At 41.5% G+C, this 17,689-nt stretch overlaps 1 protein-coding gene across 2 annotated transcripts in view; it reads left to right on the plus strand.

Moving 5' to 3' along the window:
- Positions 1–565: 565 nt before the first annotated feature.
- TERB1 (telomere repeat binding bouquet formation protein 1) overlaps positions 566–17,689 on the plus strand; it is a 33,755-nt gene continuing 16,631 nt past the window's right edge. Inside the window, exons 1-9 of one of the 2 annotated variants that reach the window (XM_036346646.1) lie at positions 566–585; positions 3,646–3,717; positions 5,810–5,920; positions 6,115–6,243; positions 10,290–10,350; positions 10,446–10,561; positions 10,664–10,786; positions 16,150–16,302; positions 17,399–17,530. In XM_036346646.1, coding sequence (XP_036202539.1) covers positions 3,687–3,717; positions 5,810–5,920; positions 6,115–6,243; positions 10,290–10,350; positions 10,446–10,561; positions 10,664–10,786; positions 16,150–16,302; positions 17,399–17,530 — 856 coding nt within the window. In that variant the 5' untranslated portion in view covers positions 566–585; positions 3,646–3,686. Of the gene's footprint in view, positions 586–3,645; positions 3,718–5,809; positions 5,921–6,114; positions 6,244–8,619; positions 8,752–10,289; positions 10,351–10,445; positions 10,562–10,663; positions 10,787–16,149; positions 16,303–17,398; positions 17,531–17,689 lie in introns of those variants that run through there. The other variant, XM_036346645.1, reaches the window with a different exon arrangement.

A 17,689-nucleotide genomic window follows, 5' to 3' on the forward strand; every position in this document is an offset into this window, starting at 1 on the left:
GGACAGAATGCACCTCGGAGGGAAGGTTGGGAGGAATTAGGGCCCGACTTCCTACACCGTGCCGGCGCCCCACGTGCCGGCGCCCCACGTGCCGGCGCCCCACGTGCCGGCGCCCCACGTGCCGGCGCCCCACGTGCCGGCGCCCCACGTGCCGGCGCCCCACGTGCCGGCGCCCCACGTGCCGGCGCCCCACGTGCCGGCGCCCCACGTGCCGGCGCCCCACGTGCCGGCAGCCCGTGGCCCCTCCGGGCCATACTCCGCGATGGGTGACGGCCTCTTCCATCAGGGAGTCTTTACAGCTAACTCTGGGGTGAACGCCCCTCTGAGCAAAGGAAGCATTTCCTGGCCGGGAGACTGGAGGAGTTACCCGTCAAGTTGTGACTTCTCCACCACTTAAAGACGTCAATCCACGGCCCGCTAACACCTGCCTTTGGGGAGCGATTCCTCCTGGGGGTGAGGCTGCCGGAAGTCCCGCCCCACGGAAGTGATTCTTGTCCTGTTGGGGGGAAACGGGCTGCCGGCTGCCGTCGTGGTAGCAGGCAGCAAGGGATAAAGAGTGGAAGCCCAGAGCCCGGCGACTTGAGGGTAAAGACCGTGGCTCCCTGCGTGTTCGTGTTCGGGTCCCCCATCAGCCCTGCCCCGGGGGCCGGTCCATGGCCTCCTGCGGAAGACGGGCTGCGGCCCGGGCCCAGGTGGTCCTCACAGTGCCAGGATATAGAAGGCCCCGCGGTGCCCTTCCTAACCGGCCCTCGAAGGGGATGGCCTGAGCGTGAGGCACGGGTTGTGCGTGTGCGAAAGGACCCTTCCGAGGAGGCTGCAGCCCCCTCAGCAGCTGGTGGGACAAAGCATTGGCTCCCACCATTTAGTCAGGTGCCTAGAGCTTGGCAGTGTCCTACTTCAGAAGCCATGGCGCCTCCCCAGGTGGTTCTGATGTGGGGAGGGTGGGAACCATGGGGAGGTCGTTCCGGGCAGTGGGCGGACCCTGCGCTCGGCGCACCTGCTGCCCCTGCACCGGAAGCGGGCCCACCCGCGGCTGGGGAATAGCTGGTGGTGGGGCCTTGAACCAGCGCCTGCCTGTCCCCTCGCAGGAGTTGGAGAGCCTGAGGCGCCGCCTGTGCTTTTTCTTTTCTTTGTTGATTAAGGTATTACCTATGTGTCTTTATCCCCCCATTCCCCCCCCCACACACACACACACATTCATGCCCTCACCCCCCTGATGTCTGTGTCCATCGGTTGGGCCCATTGGAAAGGCGTTCTGCCCGCTCTGCGGGGAGCCGGACTTGTTCATGAGCAGAAATTCAGGAAACGGTGGGCTTAGCCTTCCCTCCTCGGGAAGATCACGTCCCTTGACTTGTGCAGACGGGTGAGATGCGGAGCATTTAGGCGAAGGCTGCTCCAATCCACTGACTGAAAATACAGTTACAAGGTTTCTAGAACAGTGCTGGGCCTCCACTAGGACTTACGGGACGTTAGAAACTTGTATTATAAAAATTGTGAAAAATAGAAAACTGGAGTAAACACCACAGAACCACCAGCTAGAGACCAGTGTTATTATGTTGCTGTTTTGTAACAGAAGTATTTTTCCTTACTTTTAAACATCTTGAGTAAACAGTATCCTGTGGATGTATTATAATGTGCCTAAATGGAACATTTAAATGGAGTATTTAGGTAAAAAAAATGGCAAAACTAGTATACGTTTGTATATTACTTTGTAAAAGATTCTCACATTTATTTAAAATTGTTTTGGGAATTTTATTTTCATTTTGAGAGTGAGAATGAAAAATAGAAAATAATTCGGTATCTCCTGTGAACCACGTAAGATAAAGTACATGAGTATTTTAGAGCTCGGTGAGTTCTGATTTATTGGTCTAAGAAGTTAATTGGACTGATATATTTTTTCTAAAAAATTAGCTTAGCATTTAAAAATAAAGCATATAAGAGGTCAGTCATATCAGGGCTGCTGGTTATTTTAAAAATTATTCTAACAAATAACATATAAACAAAGATTTAAGTTAATAGTGGAGTACTATCTTGAACAAACCATGGGTTGTTAGAAAAATTTTTACTATTAAGCTTAGCTTATGAGGAGAAATGCAATGCTAATGACTGTGTGTATGTGTTAAACTTCTGATTCATGAGGGGATGCCCAATCTGAAAGGATGGGATGAAAATTTATAGGAAAGACAATAAGAAGGACTAGAAGAGGACTAGTTAGGTTTAGTTAACCAGCTATTTGTGTTTATTTATTAAATATATTTTTATTGATTCAGAGAGGAAGGGAGAGAGGTAGAAACATCAACGATAGTGTATCATTGGCTGCCTGCTGCACACCCTCTCCTGGGGATCAAGTGCCATGTATGCCCCTGAGCCAGCAACCTGGGCATTTGCCCTTGACGGGAATTGAACCCGGGACCCTTCAGTCTGCAGGCCAATGCTCTATCCACTGAGCCAAACTGGCTAGGGCTTATGTGTTTGTTTAATAGAATGTGTTGAATGCCTGTGGTACTTAAGAATGCCAGCTGCATTTTTTAATATTTTCACATATAATTCTTGTAACAACTCTATGAAGTAGGAATTTCCCATTTTACAGAAGAGGGAACTGAGTCTCAGAGAACTAAAGCACACTTTGTATCACACATCTAATAATTTGTAGACCCAATCTCTGCTCTTCTGGCTTCAGGAAAACTATTCCTTCATTGTCCCTTTGCATTTATAATCCTGGAATTCTCAAATGTTCATCCATCCATTTATTTCTTTATGCGAAGGAAATATTTTTGTTGTATTTTTTAAAAAGAATTTTTAATTAAACGTATTGGGGTGATATTGGTTAATAAAATTATATTGGTTTCAAGTGTACAATTCTATAATACATCATCTGTATATTTCTTTTTTAAATATATTTTTATTGATTTCAGAGAGAAAGAGAGAGGGAGAGAGAGAAACATCAATGATGAGAGAGAATCATTGATCGGCTGCCACTAACACCGCCCCCCCCCCCCCCCGACTGGGGATTGAGCCTGCATACCAGGCATATGCTCTTGATCAGAATCAAACCCATGACCCTTCAGTCCACAGGCGAACTCTCTATCCACTGAGCCAAGCCAGCTAGGGCTGTATAGTTCTTTTTTTAAAATATGTTTTTATTGATTTTAGAAACAGGAAGGAAGAGGGGGAGAGAGAGAAACATCAATCGGCTGCCTCCTGTATGACCCCAACTGGAGATCAAGCCTGCAACCTGGGCATGTGCCCTGACCAGGATCAAGCCTGCAACCTGGGCATGTGCCCTGACCAGGATCAAGCCTGCAACCTCTCTGTGCAGGGCATGATGCTCAACCAGCTGAGCCTCAGGGCTAATCTGTATATATATATATTTTTTTAAATATATTTTATTGATTTTTTACAGGGAGGAAGGGAGAGGGATAGAGAGTTAGAAACATCGATGAGAGAGAAACATCGATCAGCTGCCTCCTGTACACTCCCTACTGGGTATGTGCCCTCAACCAAGGTACATGCCCTTGACCAGAATCGAACCTGGGACCCTTGAGTCCTCAGGCCGATGCTCTATCCACTGAGCCAAACCGCTTAGGGCTAATCTGTATATTTTAAACATTGATTTAAATGGAGAAAAATACCTTTATCTTATAGGTGAAATAATAAGGAGGGGAAAAAAAAAAAAACAGACAAGCATGGAAAGTGAGGACACAAAGAAAACACAAGGTGAGAAATTCATGGATCATATGTCTGGAACTAGTTTTATATATTTGTGGGTAATACTGCAGATTATCTGATAGGATCCAGAAAATGAAAGAATAATTCAGCAATTTACATAAATATTTATCAAGCACCTACTCTGTGCCTGTCACACTTACTCAGGAAACCGACATTCTAATAGGAAAAGATACACTGATAATTAGAACACTTTTAATTATGAAAGTTGATTTAATGGAGGTAAATACAAGACGAGTTGGGAACCTCAGAGAACTAGCATCAAAGTATGCCTGGAAGATTTCAGACTGATCCTCAGTATAATAAAATTAAATCCATGGGCATGGAGGAAATTACCAGAGAGAAAATATTAAAAGAGAAAAGAATGGGGAATAGTGTTCCTCTTAATGCACACCATCACATAAGGATTTAGCCGAAGACTGAGAAAAACATTTCAGAAAGGTGGAGAGTCAGGAATGTAATGTGGTATTTTGGAAATCAGCCTTAGTGTTGTCAACCCTTCAGGTCCTGGGACCCAAATCAGAGTCCTTCTGCGCAGTGCTGTTTGCACCAATAGAGCAAGACCTAGTTTGGTAAAGCAGAGGAGAAACTTTATTCTTTGATCAGGGAATGGAAAGGGTGAGCTCATGCTCTAATGGCACTTTCCCTCCAACTGGGAAGGAGCCTTCTGTATTTATAGGCTGTGGCATGGAGTGATTAAATTCTTATTTAGGCATGGATAGTTATTCTTCTATTGTACTTGGCCCTTTTATGCATGGCCTGTTTTTTGCACATGATGCCCCATACCAGTTTGGTCTTTGCACTCAGCCCCCTTCATTGTGCGGTCAGGAATCCTCTTTAGTTCCTATAAGCTAGCATAGCTTTGATATAGTTTAGGTATTGAGAAATGTTAGGTCTTTTAGATGATAGCCAGATGACATTGGAAGAATGCTTTGTGAGAAAGATTGTTTGAAAGCACCAGTGTCAAATGTCCATAGTTTGTGTAGAATCAATATTATTTCTTCCTTAAATATTTGGAAGAATTTACAAATGAAGTCATCTGAATTGAACCTGGAGGGTGTTTTTTTTTTTTTTTAAATATTTTTTTATTGATCTCAGAGAGAATGGGAGAGGGAGAGAAAGATAGAAACATCAATGATGAGAGAGAATCATTGATCGGCTGCCTCCTGAACACCCAACACTGGGGATCAAGCCTGCAACCTGGGCATGTGCCCTTGACCAGAATCGAACCTGGAACCCTACAGTCAACAGGCTGATGCTGTATCCACTGAACCAAACCAGCTAGGGCTGGAGGGTGGTGGTTGTTTTTACAGAAAGGTTTTTAACATTGGTTTTAATTTCCTTCAGAGATATGATTATTTAGGTTATCTGTTTCTTCTTGGATGAGTTTTAGTAATTTGTGTTTTTCAAGCAATTTGTCCATTTCACCTAAGTCATATAGGTATGAAGTTGTACATAACCATTATTATCTGTAGAATCCATGGTGATGCCATCTCTCCCATTCTGATATTGGTAATTTGTGTCTTTTCTCCTTCATTCCTGATCAGTTTGTGTAGAGGTTTTTCAGTTTTATTAAACTAATCAAAGAATCAGCTCTATTGTTTTTCTCTTTTCTATCTCATTAATTTCAGCTTTAATCTTTATAATTTCTTTCCTTCTATTTGCTTAGGGTTTAATTTACTCTTCTAGTTTCTTAAGGTAGAAGCAAGATCATTACTTTGAGACCTTTTTTTGTAAGACAGGCTTCAGTAGCATCCCACAAATGCTAATGTCATATTTTCATTTTTATTTAGTTTATGTCTAAATGGCAGATATTTAAACCAGTGTAGCTTTAAAGAGAATAATATTTGGATTTTCTATTCCTATATTTCATGAAAGGGGAAGAGCAAATAATTTTAAGTACTTTTATTTAAGGAACAGAATTGTTTTATATGTCTTTATTATTTGTTAGACTATAAAAGTAACACATACTTATTTTTAAAAAGCAAACATTATAATGATATATATTTAGAAAGTGAAATTTAAATGGTTACTTTTTAAAAAGAAAGATTTGGTTTAAAATAATGAAATTTTTGTTTTTTAGAAATGAAGACTGACCTGAACTTATTATTGGAGTGTCTGAAGTATCAAATGGACAACCCTTTATCACAAAAGGAAGCTTTGGTCACTATTCATTCAATCTGTCAACAAAACAGTAAGACATGATAGTGAATTTTATCTATGATTCTAGTTCTTTAGTATTGTGACATATGAAATATGCATAGCTCTTTTTCTTCCACTCAGTTGCTCTACATGTTTTGTTACGATGTTCATATGATTTATTTTATTCTTAAAAGAATAATCATAATAAATAAGATTTCTATTTTGTTTTGTCTGCACATCCTACAGGTGATGCAGGTGTATATTTTCGGGAAATTGGTGGTTTGATGTTTGTAAAAAATCTTGCAAAGTCAAGTGAACATAGCATGGTAAAAGAAGCAGCCTTGTATACATTAGGAACTGTTGCAGAAAAAAATGGTAAAATATAAGAACTTTTTTCATTATCCTTCAAGCATTGTGTTATACGTTAATAAAATACTAAAAATAATTGTAGAATTAAATGTCCTTTGTATGTGTCTGGATAGTTTTATCCAGGTATTTTATTTATTTATTTAAATTAATGTATGCCAGCCCTAGCCAGTTTGGCTCAGTGGATAGAGCCTCAGTGGTTGGCCTGTGAACTCAAGGGTCCTGGGTTTGATTCTGGTCAAGGGCACATACCTGGGTTGCAGGCTTGATCCCCAGTGGGGGGCGTGCAGGAGGCAGCCAATGATTCTCTTTCATCATTGATGTTTCTTTCTCTCTCTCCCTCTCCCTTCCTCTCTGAAATCAATAAAAATATATTTTAAAATATTAATTAATGTATGCCAAAGATTATATTTAACTTATTAACTAATGAAGGAATCAGTAAAATGTCACAAGTGTGTTAAAGGCAATGGCAAAAACCAATATAGGCATTTAAGAATGCTGAAATAGACTTATAAATAGGTAATTAATTGGTCAATATCTGCAGGGCAATAATTAATTGCATTCTAATGTCCAAATGTTTTGCATTTCTGTTGACAAGAGTAATTTGCATTACTATCACATTTAAAAAAATAATTTACAGAATTGGGAAATAGCTCAAAGACAGTGAAAGACACAGATCATATAGAAGGGTGCACTAGATAGGACATTCTGTAATAATTTTGTCCATTCAAAATCTTTCAGAATTCTCCTTGGCATTAGTTGGAAACATTTATTTTCACTTTATTTTTTACTACCATGTATAAGTTTTATTTATTTATTTATTTATTTATTTATTTATTTATTTTTATGAAAATAAAATTCATCCTTCTTTCCCATTTTGTTTTGTATTTTGAGCCATAGAAAAGTTTTCCATAGTCCCAGCTTATAGGGAATCTACCCACATTTTCTGTTGGTACTTGTATGGTTATTTCACTTCTACCATTTTTGTTCTTTTAAATATTTTCTGAGTTATGGTGTGATGATTAGCTCCAGTTTTACCTTTTTTTTAAATGGCAACCCAGCTATCCTAATACTTCTTATTAAAAAGTAGATTTTTTTCATATTGATTTGAGATAGTACCATCATCAATCACTTAATGAATTTTTATATGCAGTGGGTCTATAACTGATTTTTTTATTTTGTTCATTGAATCAAAAGATGAAGATAACCTACAACCACCTTGTATATGGATAAATATGCTCTAGGTATACAAATTCATACAATTTTTCTGAAACGAGTTTGAATATAAGCCACTGATTTGTTAAACAACTCTATATTTGTACTGAAGGCCCAGTGCATGAAATTTGTGCATGAGTAGGTCCCTAGGCCTGGCCAGGATCAGGGCCAGTCAGGGCCTTCTGACTGCCAGACGGGGCCTTGTTTTGTTCCGCGCCACCCCCTGGTGGTCAGCGCACATCATAGCGAGCGATTGAACTACTGGTCTCCCAGTCAAACTCTCTAGAGGACACTTTGCATATTAGCCTTTTATATAGAGAGATATTTTTATCCATTAAATATTCATTACTTGCTAAGAATTAAGCTGTGTGCTAGGCATTGGGGATAGATAAGACATTGTCCTTGCCTTTAGAAAGAGTCTAATAGCTGGTTTTAGACACTGGATAAAATATTGATTATATATCCATCCATGTATTAAAATTATTTTTTTAATCTGTTTATTATATGATTATCACAAAATTCCTACTGTCATGTAGGTATCATTTTTTGGAAAGATATTTTTATTTCTAAAAACATCTTAAAAAATAGCACAAGTATCGTTTCTTCCTCTGCTTTCTAAAGCAGGTTTCTGAATTTTCTTAAATTTTTCCCTTGCTATGTTTTTGTTACTTACTCATCCTCTTAAATTTTGTGTGTCTCATATTTTTTGTTGTTAATTCTCACCCAAGGATATTTTTCCCATTGATTTTTAGAGAGAGTGGATGAGAGGGAGAGAGACAGAGAGAGAAACATCGATGTGAGAGAGACACATCAATTGGTTGCCTACTAGGGATCAAGCCTGCAACCAAGGTATGTGCTCTTGACTAGAACCGAACACGGGACCCTTCAGTCTGCAGGCTCTATCCACTGAACCAAAGTGTATGGGGCTGTGTGTGTCATATTTTAAGTTTTTATTCAGTTAGGTTTTTATTGGAAATTCTAGGGGGTTGTGGCATATTTTTTAGAGCCTAGATTAAGTGCTTTTGATTAAGTTATTGCTGCTTTGGTCTTCTAATTTAATAAGCAGATATCAGTTTGTCAGAGATTTTGTTATATGATCAATAAATGTCAATGAAATGATATTTGATTTGTACTATGCAGAGAAATTAAAATTGTATTTTTATATTTCAGTTTATTGTCAGCAGACTTTGTGCACTTCAGAATTGTTTGAAGACTTAATTTGGTTCTTATCTAATAATGATTCAAACACAAATTTGAAAAGAATGTCTGTCTATGTTATTTTGGTTCTAGTTTCAAATAATAGTAAGTACATTCTTTTGTGTTGTAGAAACAGTTTTTAAAAACAATAAGTTGGGATAATTATTATTAATCCTTTTATTCTAGTCCTTACATCAATGTCTTTTGTTCTTAGTAACTTATGAGAACTACTAGCTTTAAGAAAAGAGAATTAATAGCATGCATTTAATTGTTCAATATTTATTAATTTTAACAAATAGTAAAGTGATTTGTATATTAATTAACATAAAAAAACAGCTTTGAAAGCAAAAGAGAGGCATTTAATGAATTAGTTTGGTTGGTATATCACTAAAGTGGCCATTTAGTTAGTGTTTGTTTTCAGTCAGCAATGACCTTAATTTCATGTAGCTCTTGGCTAAAGTTTTTGTTTTGTTTTTCAGTTTTTATTTTGGAATAATTTTAGATTTGCAGAAAAGTTGAAAAGATAGTATAGCATGATCCTGTATACCTACTGCTCAGGCCAAGGTTATTATTATTTTTTTTTTTAAATATATTTTATTGATTTTTTACAGAGAGGAAGGGAGAGAGATAGAGAGCTAGAAACATCGATGAGAGAGAAACATCGATCAGCTGCCTCCTGCACATCTCCCACCGGGGACATGACCGCAACCCAGGTACATGCCCTCGACCGGAATCGAACCCGGGACCCCTCAGTCCGCAGGCTGACGCTCTATCCACTGAGCCAAACCGGTTTCGGCCCAAGGTTATTTTTTAACATTGCTTTATTTACATCTTCAAATTGTTAGAAATTTTATAATCATTTAAAATGCTTCTAGATTTTATTTTTTGTACTTTGAATTTTTTAATATTTTGGAGCATCTTATTTTGTAGCACATAACCATGCAAAATACATGTTTTGTAATTTTTAGAAGAAATTCGAGTGCTGTTATTCTCTAAGCAGTGGTTCCCAACATGGGGCACATGCTGCACAGGGGGGTAATTTAATTTTTAAGGGGGGCCATTCAAGAATTAGTTATTAACAGTGAATTTTTTTGCATTTCCTATGGTTCTAGGGGCCTCATATACAGTATATAAACATATATTGTGACATATTTATGCATTTCAGGTCTCTGCTATATGTTTTGAAACTTTATTTGCTATTTTTTCATATCACTTCACATTATTATTTTTTAGTGATTTCTTCCTCAGTACTTCAGTTGTCCTTTCATTCTTTTATTTTTCTCTTTCATGGATGCCATGTTCTTTGGAAGCTTGTTTAGACTAAGTTAATGGCCTTTTAGGCTTCCTCCACGTGCAAAGTTCACTTTTTGAATAATAAGAATTATATGTTACGGGGGGGGATGGGGGGCATCAGGATTTTAGAGATGCTTAGGTGGGGCATGGCCAAAAAATGGTTGGGAACCACTGCTATAAGCATAAGTAATATATTTCCCATAATCTTGATTAGGTTTTATCTACCGTAATTAAAAGTTATTAAAGTAATTAAAAGTTATTTATCAAAATACTACTTAAATGTTTTCCATTTCTGCCAAGTTACTTCTAAACAAAGTCATATTCCTGTAATATGTGGCTATTCCTTTAAGGGACTGGACAAACGCTTGTGAGAGAAACAGGTTGTTTTAAAATTCTGTCAGAGTTGTTCAGGTAAGCAAATATAAATTTCTTTTTACTAATTAGTTATTACTTAAGACCTTAACACATTTTTATTAATTTACTTCCTTTTCTTTTTAATCTAATAGGGCAGCCCTTTCAAAATATGAGTTGAATTTGTCAGATAAAAATGTTTTCCAGAATTATCAGTTGTGGTCATCAGTGTGTGGTACTCTGTGTGTCTGTGTCAACAATCCTCAAAATGGTATTTATCTCAAATATATGAATATAAAAATAAAGATAAGAACAAATGAAAATTTATATTTTCCAAATATATTAAAATATGATTAACTTTGTCTTCTTTCAGATGAAAATCAAAGGCTTTGCTGTTCACTTTTTCCACATGCTAATGACTGGCTAAAAAATTGTATGATGCCTGAGATAATTCGCCCTCTTTGTTCATTTATTGGACTCACTCTTGCAAATAACAGTAAGTATACATTATTCTATAAGTTATATTTGAAGAAGCTATTTCAAAGTATAATAAAAAAAAACTATTGAATTAGTTATTGTATTAATTGAATTAATGGATTAATTTTATTCCAGTAAATTGGGTCATTTTGGATGCACTTACCAGTGGTTCTCAACCTTCTGGCCCTTTAAATACACTTCCTCATGTTGTGACCCAACCATAAAATTATTGCCCTAACTGGTTTGGCTCAGTGGATAAAGCGTCGGCCTGTGGACTGAAAGGTCCCAGGTTTGATTCCGGTCAAGGGCATGTACCTTGGTTGCGGGCACATCCCCAGTGGGGAGTGTGCGGGAGGCAGCTGATTGATGTTTCTCTCATCAATGATTCTAACTCTCTGTCCCCCCTTTCTCTCTGTAAAAAAATCAATAAAATACATTAAAATTATTTTCGTTGCTACTTCATAACTGTAATGTTGCTACTGTTATGAATCGTAATTTAAATATCTGATATGCAAGATGGTCTTAGGCGACCCCTGTGAAAGGGCCGTTCGACCGCCAAAGGGGTCGGGACCCACAGGTTGAGAACCGCTGACTTAGACTATCACAGATAGGAAAATCTTAAAAGTGGATCTGTTAGGAAGATATTGGGAAGTATCACATGATCTCACTCATATGTGGACTCTAATGAACAAAATAAACTGATGAACAAAATAGATCTAGAGACATAGAAGCATAGCACAGACTGTAGAACTTCAGGACGAAGATGAGGGAGGGTGTGTGGGTGGGAAGTGATCAACCAAAAACCTTGTGTGTGTGTGTGTGTGTGTGTGTGTGTGTACTTATTGCATTTTTTTTTTTAATCCTCCAGGATATTTTCTCCATTGATATTTAGAGAGAGTGGAGGGGAGGGAGGGAGGGAAGGAGGGATGGGGGAGAGAGAGAGAGAAAGAAAAAGAAACATTGATGTAAGAGAGACGCATCAATTGGTTGCCTCTCAGATGTGTCCCTACTGGGCCAGGGATGGAACCTGCAACCCAGGTACACACCCTTGACTGGGAATCAAACCCTTGACCCTTCAGTGCTTGTGTTGATGCCCTAATCACTAAGCCACACCTCCAAGGGCAACACGATATTTTTAGATTAAGATCTTTGTTTTTTATGGAACAATATCAAAAGTAATTTTTTTGTTTAAAACTTCTTGGCTCAATTTGTGATAGTAGGGTAGGCTGGGAAGAAGGTTTATGACAGAATTGTAATAACTAGCCCATATATTCATTTATGTAAGCTTGTTGCTGGAATAAGGGTTTCAGAGACTATTGAATGCACAGACTCATGGATACTTTTTTATCAGAATCATTTTCACAAGGGAACAAAAGAATTCAGACTCTTAAAAATGATATCTGTCACTGATTCTTTTCTTGGAACAGTTTTCATGACTCAACATGTTATAATTTTATGCTCCAAGAAATAAAAGAATTAGGCTTAAGTAAGATGGATGAAACGTGTTCTTTTGGAACAGGTAAATTACTTTGCTGTTTGTAGATTAAAGCAATCTGAGGAATGAATTATGTTGGAATTCAGAAAATAAGCAGCTTGCTAATTGGAGTACCAAGCTAGATCAATGAATCTATTCTTTATAGCTCTTTTGCAGAGTTTTAGTTTAATGTCATTTTTGCAAAATATACCAGTTCTCAATAAAAGAAGCAAAAGAGATATCTAACACAAGCAAAAAAAACTATACTGTACATCCACCTGTACTATGTCAAAGTGAGTTTCTTACATAAGGAAGTAATTTATGTTATGACTATGTATATGTGCAGGTAAAGATTGGACTTTTCATTCTTTAATTTTGAATTTTTAGTAAGTACACTTGGCCCTGTATGTGTGGGTTTTGCATCTACAAATTTAAGCAACTGCCAATAGAAAATCTATATATATAAAAAGCCAGCAACCTGAATGCCATAACAACCGGAATGACCGGTCACTATGATGCCCACTGCGGCCAGTGAACTGGCCCTGATCAGGGGGTGGGGCTGGCTGGCCAACCTCCTGCAGCCCCCTCCCCCTGGCCAGCCCCACCCTTGATCGCTCCCCCATACCCTGGCCAATCTCCTGCAGCCTCTCCCTCCTGCCAGCTCCACCCCCAAAGGGCCCCCACCACTCCGATTGGCCCACAGCTCCAGTCAGCTCTGCCCCAGATCAGCCCCCCCCACTCTGATCAGAGGCAGGGCTGGCCGGCCAACCACCTATGGCCCCTCCCCCAGGCTGCTGGCCTCTGATCAACCCCCACCACCCCATTTGGGGGTGGGGCTGAACAGCCCACCACCCATAGCCCCTCCCCACAGCTGGACCCACCCCCGATCAGCCCCCACCACCCCGATCAGCTCATGGCCGCTCTCCCCAGCCATCCCAGCCCTGATCAGGCCCCGATGGGGTGGGCCGGCTGGCTAACCTGCCATCTCCTCCCCCCAATAGGCCTGGCCCCCATCTGCCCCATTTGGGGCCAGGCCAGCTGGACCCCACCTGTGCATGAATTCATGCACTGGGCCTCTAGTCTATCCTATCTAATAAAAGAGAAACATGGTAATTAGCGTACGACCGCTACCCTTCCCATTGGCTAATCAGGGCAATATGCAAATTAACTGCCAGCCAAGGTGGCGGCCAGCAGCCAGGCAGCTTAAAGCGAACATGAGGCTTGCTTGCTTCAGTGACGGAGGACTCCAACATTCCCCGCCTGCCGCTGCAGGCCTCTGAGCTGCAACTCTAAGCAACTATGTTACAAATATAGAAGCTAAACAAAACCCCAGAAACCTGCTTTAGTCCGTCAGAGTTCAGCCAGCAGGATCGCAACATTGTTTCAAATACAGAAGGTAAACAAAAGCCAGAAACCTGCTTTCAGCAGCGGAGGCCTAAGAGCTGGAGCCAAGCCTCAAAGCTAAAGCTGGCCCAGAATAAAAGAAAAAGAAAAAAAGGAGCGGTTGGGAGCTTCAGTCACCCACCAGCCTGAAAGCAGCCCTCAGCCCCTCACCCAGACTGGCCAGGCACCCTAGTTGGGACCCCCACCCTGAAGGGTCTGTGACCAGCTGCAAACAGCCATCATCCCCTCACCCAGGCTGGCCAGGCACCCCAGTGGGGACTCCCACCCTGATTCAGGACACCCTTTAGGGCAAACCAGCAGGCCCCCACCCGTGCACCAGGCCTCTATCCTATATAGTAAAAGGTTAATATGCCTCCCAGCACCGGGATCAGTGTGACAGGGGGCAGTGCCCAAACCCCCTGATCGCCCTGCGGCTCTGTGTGTGACAGGGGCTGGGGCCACAGCCTCCCTATCCACCCTGCTCTGTTTGTGACAGGGGAAGGCGCCCCAACCCCCGATCAGCCCTGCTCTGTTCCTGATAGGGAGAGCTCCCCAACCCCCTGATCGCCCTGCGGCTCTGTGTGTGACAGGGTGCGGCGCCCCAACCCCCCCCCCCCCACGGGCCCTGCTCTGTGTGTGATGGGGTAGAGCCATAACCTCCCCATCGGCCCTGCCCTGAGTGTGACAGTGGTGGCGCTCCAACCCCCTGATCGGCCCTGCTCTGTGGGTGATAGAGGGCGGCGCCCCAACCCCCTGATCCACCCTGCTCTGTGTGTGACGGGGCGGTGCCCCAACTCCCCTATCGGCCCTACTCTGTGAGTGACGGGGGGAGCTCCTCAACCCCCTGATCGGCCCTGCTCTGTGCATGACGGGGGAGCTCCCCAACCCCCTGATGGGCCTTGCTCTGTGCGTGACAGGGTACGGAGCCCCAACCCCCTGATGGGCCCTGCTCTGTGCGTGACAGGGGGCAGTGTCCCAACACCCTGATTGGCCCTGCTCTGTGCGTGACAGGGGGTGGCGCCGCAACCTCCCCATCGACCCTGCCTTGAGTGTGACAGGGGGCGGTGCCCCAACCCCCTAATCGGCCCTACCCTGAGCGTGACTGAGGGTGGCATCGCAACCTCCCAATCCACCCTGCTCTGTGCATGACGGGGCGGCGCCCCAACTCCCCAATCGGCCCTGCTCTGAGCCCGACCAGGGGCTGCACCTAGGGATTGGGCCTGCCCTCTGCCACCCGGGAGCAAGCCTAAGCCAGCAGGTCGTTATCTCCCGAGGGGTCCCAGGCTGCGAGAGGGCACAGGCCGGGCTGAGGGACCCCCCCCCCACCCGAGTGCACAAATTTTTGTGCACCGGGCCTCTAGTATATATATATATATAAAAGCCTAAGCGACTGTCCGACCATTTGACCATTCAACTGGTAGCTATGATGTGCACTGACCACCAGGGGCAGATGCTCCGACCAGTAGGTTAGTTTGCTGCTGGGGTCTGGCAGATCAGGACTGGGCGAGACCAGGCCGGACATGCCCTGGAGCCCTCCCCTGGTCCCTCCCCTGCCCTGATTGTGCACCAGTGGGGTCCCGAATTGCAAAAGGGCACAGGCCAGGCCAAGGGACCCTATTGGTGCATGAATCCATGCACCATATCTCTAGTATCTATATAAAAGCCCAGGGACCGAACGGTGGAACAACCAGAATGACTTTCGACCAGTCACTCTGAAGCGCACTGACCACCAGGGGGCAGATGCTCAACACAGGAGCTGCCCCCTGGTGGTCAGTGTGCTCCCACAGTGGGAGAGCCACTCAGCTGACTGGGATGAACAGAGCTCCCACTGTGGGCCAATCCCCGCAGGCCATGCCCTCCACCAGTGCACGAATCCGTGCACTGGGCCTCTAGTTCAAAAAATAAAGTTCTATTGTTGCTGATATGTAGTTAGGCATATGATGGCTACGTCTGTACTGAATATGTACAGACTTTCCTTGTCATTATTCTCCAATCAATACAGTATAAAAACTATTTACATAGCATCTACATTGTGTTAGACATCATAAGTAATCTATACGGGAGGATGTGTATGGGTTATATGCAAATACATTTTAAATAAGAGACTTCAGCATTCTAGGATTTTGGTATCTGAGGGTAGGGTGGAAGGGGGGCGGGTCCTGGAACCAATCCCCTAAGGATACTAGGATACTGAGGGATGTGACTCTATTTCAGTGGTTCTCAGCCTTCTGGCCCTTTAAATACAGTTCCTCATGTTGTGAACCAACCATAAAATTATTTTCGTTGCTACTTCATAACTGTCATGTTGCTACTGTTATGAATCGTCATGTAAATATCTGATATGCAGGATGGTCTTAGGCAACCCCTGTGGGTCGTTGGACCACCAAAGTTCGTTGCGACCCACAGGTTGAGAACCGCTGCTCTATTTGAAAAAGTCAAGTCAATGTTACATTTAGTGCAGATTATGAATGAAACCATACAATTGTTTTGTTTTGGGTGTTAATCATTCTACTTTATTCCTTAAGCACATGTTCAGAAATACTTTATATCTGTGGGTGGACTGGATGTATTGTGTCAAGTTCTTGTGCAACTGGAATCTGATTCACATCAGACTCTTTCAAGTGCTAAGCTTGCAGTGGTGGTGACAAAGACAGTGGATGCATGTATTGCTGATAATAGTGAGTAAAAATGCTTAGTCATTTTTCTACAATTGCATTTTGCTTGAGTTCAACACATGAGGGTTGAAATGGTAGCTTGAATATGGGTTATCTGTTTTCTCATGGAGGTTATAACCTCCCACCACCAGAAGGTTCAAATCGTCTGACTTCAAGTCTAATAATAGATTCTACCATTTCTAAGCCTTGTTTCACTTAAAGTGGCATTAAATTAAAAAGATTAGATGAGAAATCAAGGGACATTTTGGAGGCATAAGGAATGGAAAACCCTTATCTATAGATTTTTAAAAATTTTATAAAGAATTAGGGTATGCCTCTTTCTGGTAAATGTGAGGTCTGACTTACCCAGCCATTTCTAGTGAGTGACAGAACCAGAGTTGAACCCATGCCTGCTTCTCATAAACACTGAGGAATGATAATCTATAAATTTGTAATAAGCAACTCTTGACATTCACAAATAACTGTGAAGTAAGTAGATTTTTTAAAAATCAGTTATTGAGGGCCTGCTATTCATAGGGCTCTATGTGAGCTCTAGAGATATAAAAATGATGAAAATATAGTCCCTCAAGAAATTCACAACCTTATGAGCAGAAGTATAGTTTAAAATGGCAGACTTCTTGAATTCTGTCACATCTCAGCTTCAGGTAGCTTCACTGCATCATCAACATCAATAGAATCATGGCCAGTTAGTAGTGGATTTCATTGACAAGCAGGAATTAGTTACATAGGAAGGTCTTTACTGTCCAATCTAGATTATAAGAGGTGTGTAAGATGAGAATAAGCATATTCAACTTTTAGGAATGCTGCATATTACCAACATTATGCAGGGTAAATAAGAAGAAATCATTCTTTAAAAAACTTGCTTTAGTAAAATATCTTTAATATGAGAAGAGGGATTAATGAAGGCTATATAAGCCACTCTCTTATTACTCATTTATTTATATTTACATATATATGCACACATATATATTAGATGTTATATAGATATATAAGATCATTCTCCTAGGATAAGATCTGAAAAACAGTATGTATGAGAAATAGTATATGTATAGTTATAAGTTTGTATTTACTCTTTTTCTTTTCTATTTTATACTAATAGCTACTTTTGGTGAAGTATTATCCAAGTACCACATTGTTTCAAAACTTCTGGCATTACTGCTTCATGAAAGTCTGGATTCAGCAGAAAAATTTAGCATCATTCTTACTCTTGGTCATTGCACAGAGACTTGCGGTAATACTGGATTTACTTAGTGTGCTTATTAAAACAGGGGGTGGAAATACACTTTCGGGGTTTTTTCCTCCTAGTCATGTGAAAGGCTTAAAAGTAGTGCCTTTCTCCCATTGATTCAGGTCCCAAACCAGTCATTTTGCTCTTCATCCTTTTTTTTTC

The sequence above is a fragment of the Myotis myotis genome, unplaced genomic scaffold (genome assembly GCF_014108235.1).
Source record: "Myotis myotis isolate mMyoMyo1 unplaced genomic scaffold, mMyoMyo1.p scaffold_m19_p_19, whole genome shotgun sequence".
NCBI classification, from domain to species: domain Eukaryota; kingdom Metazoa; phylum Chordata; class Mammalia; order Chiroptera; family Vespertilionidae; genus Myotis; species Myotis myotis.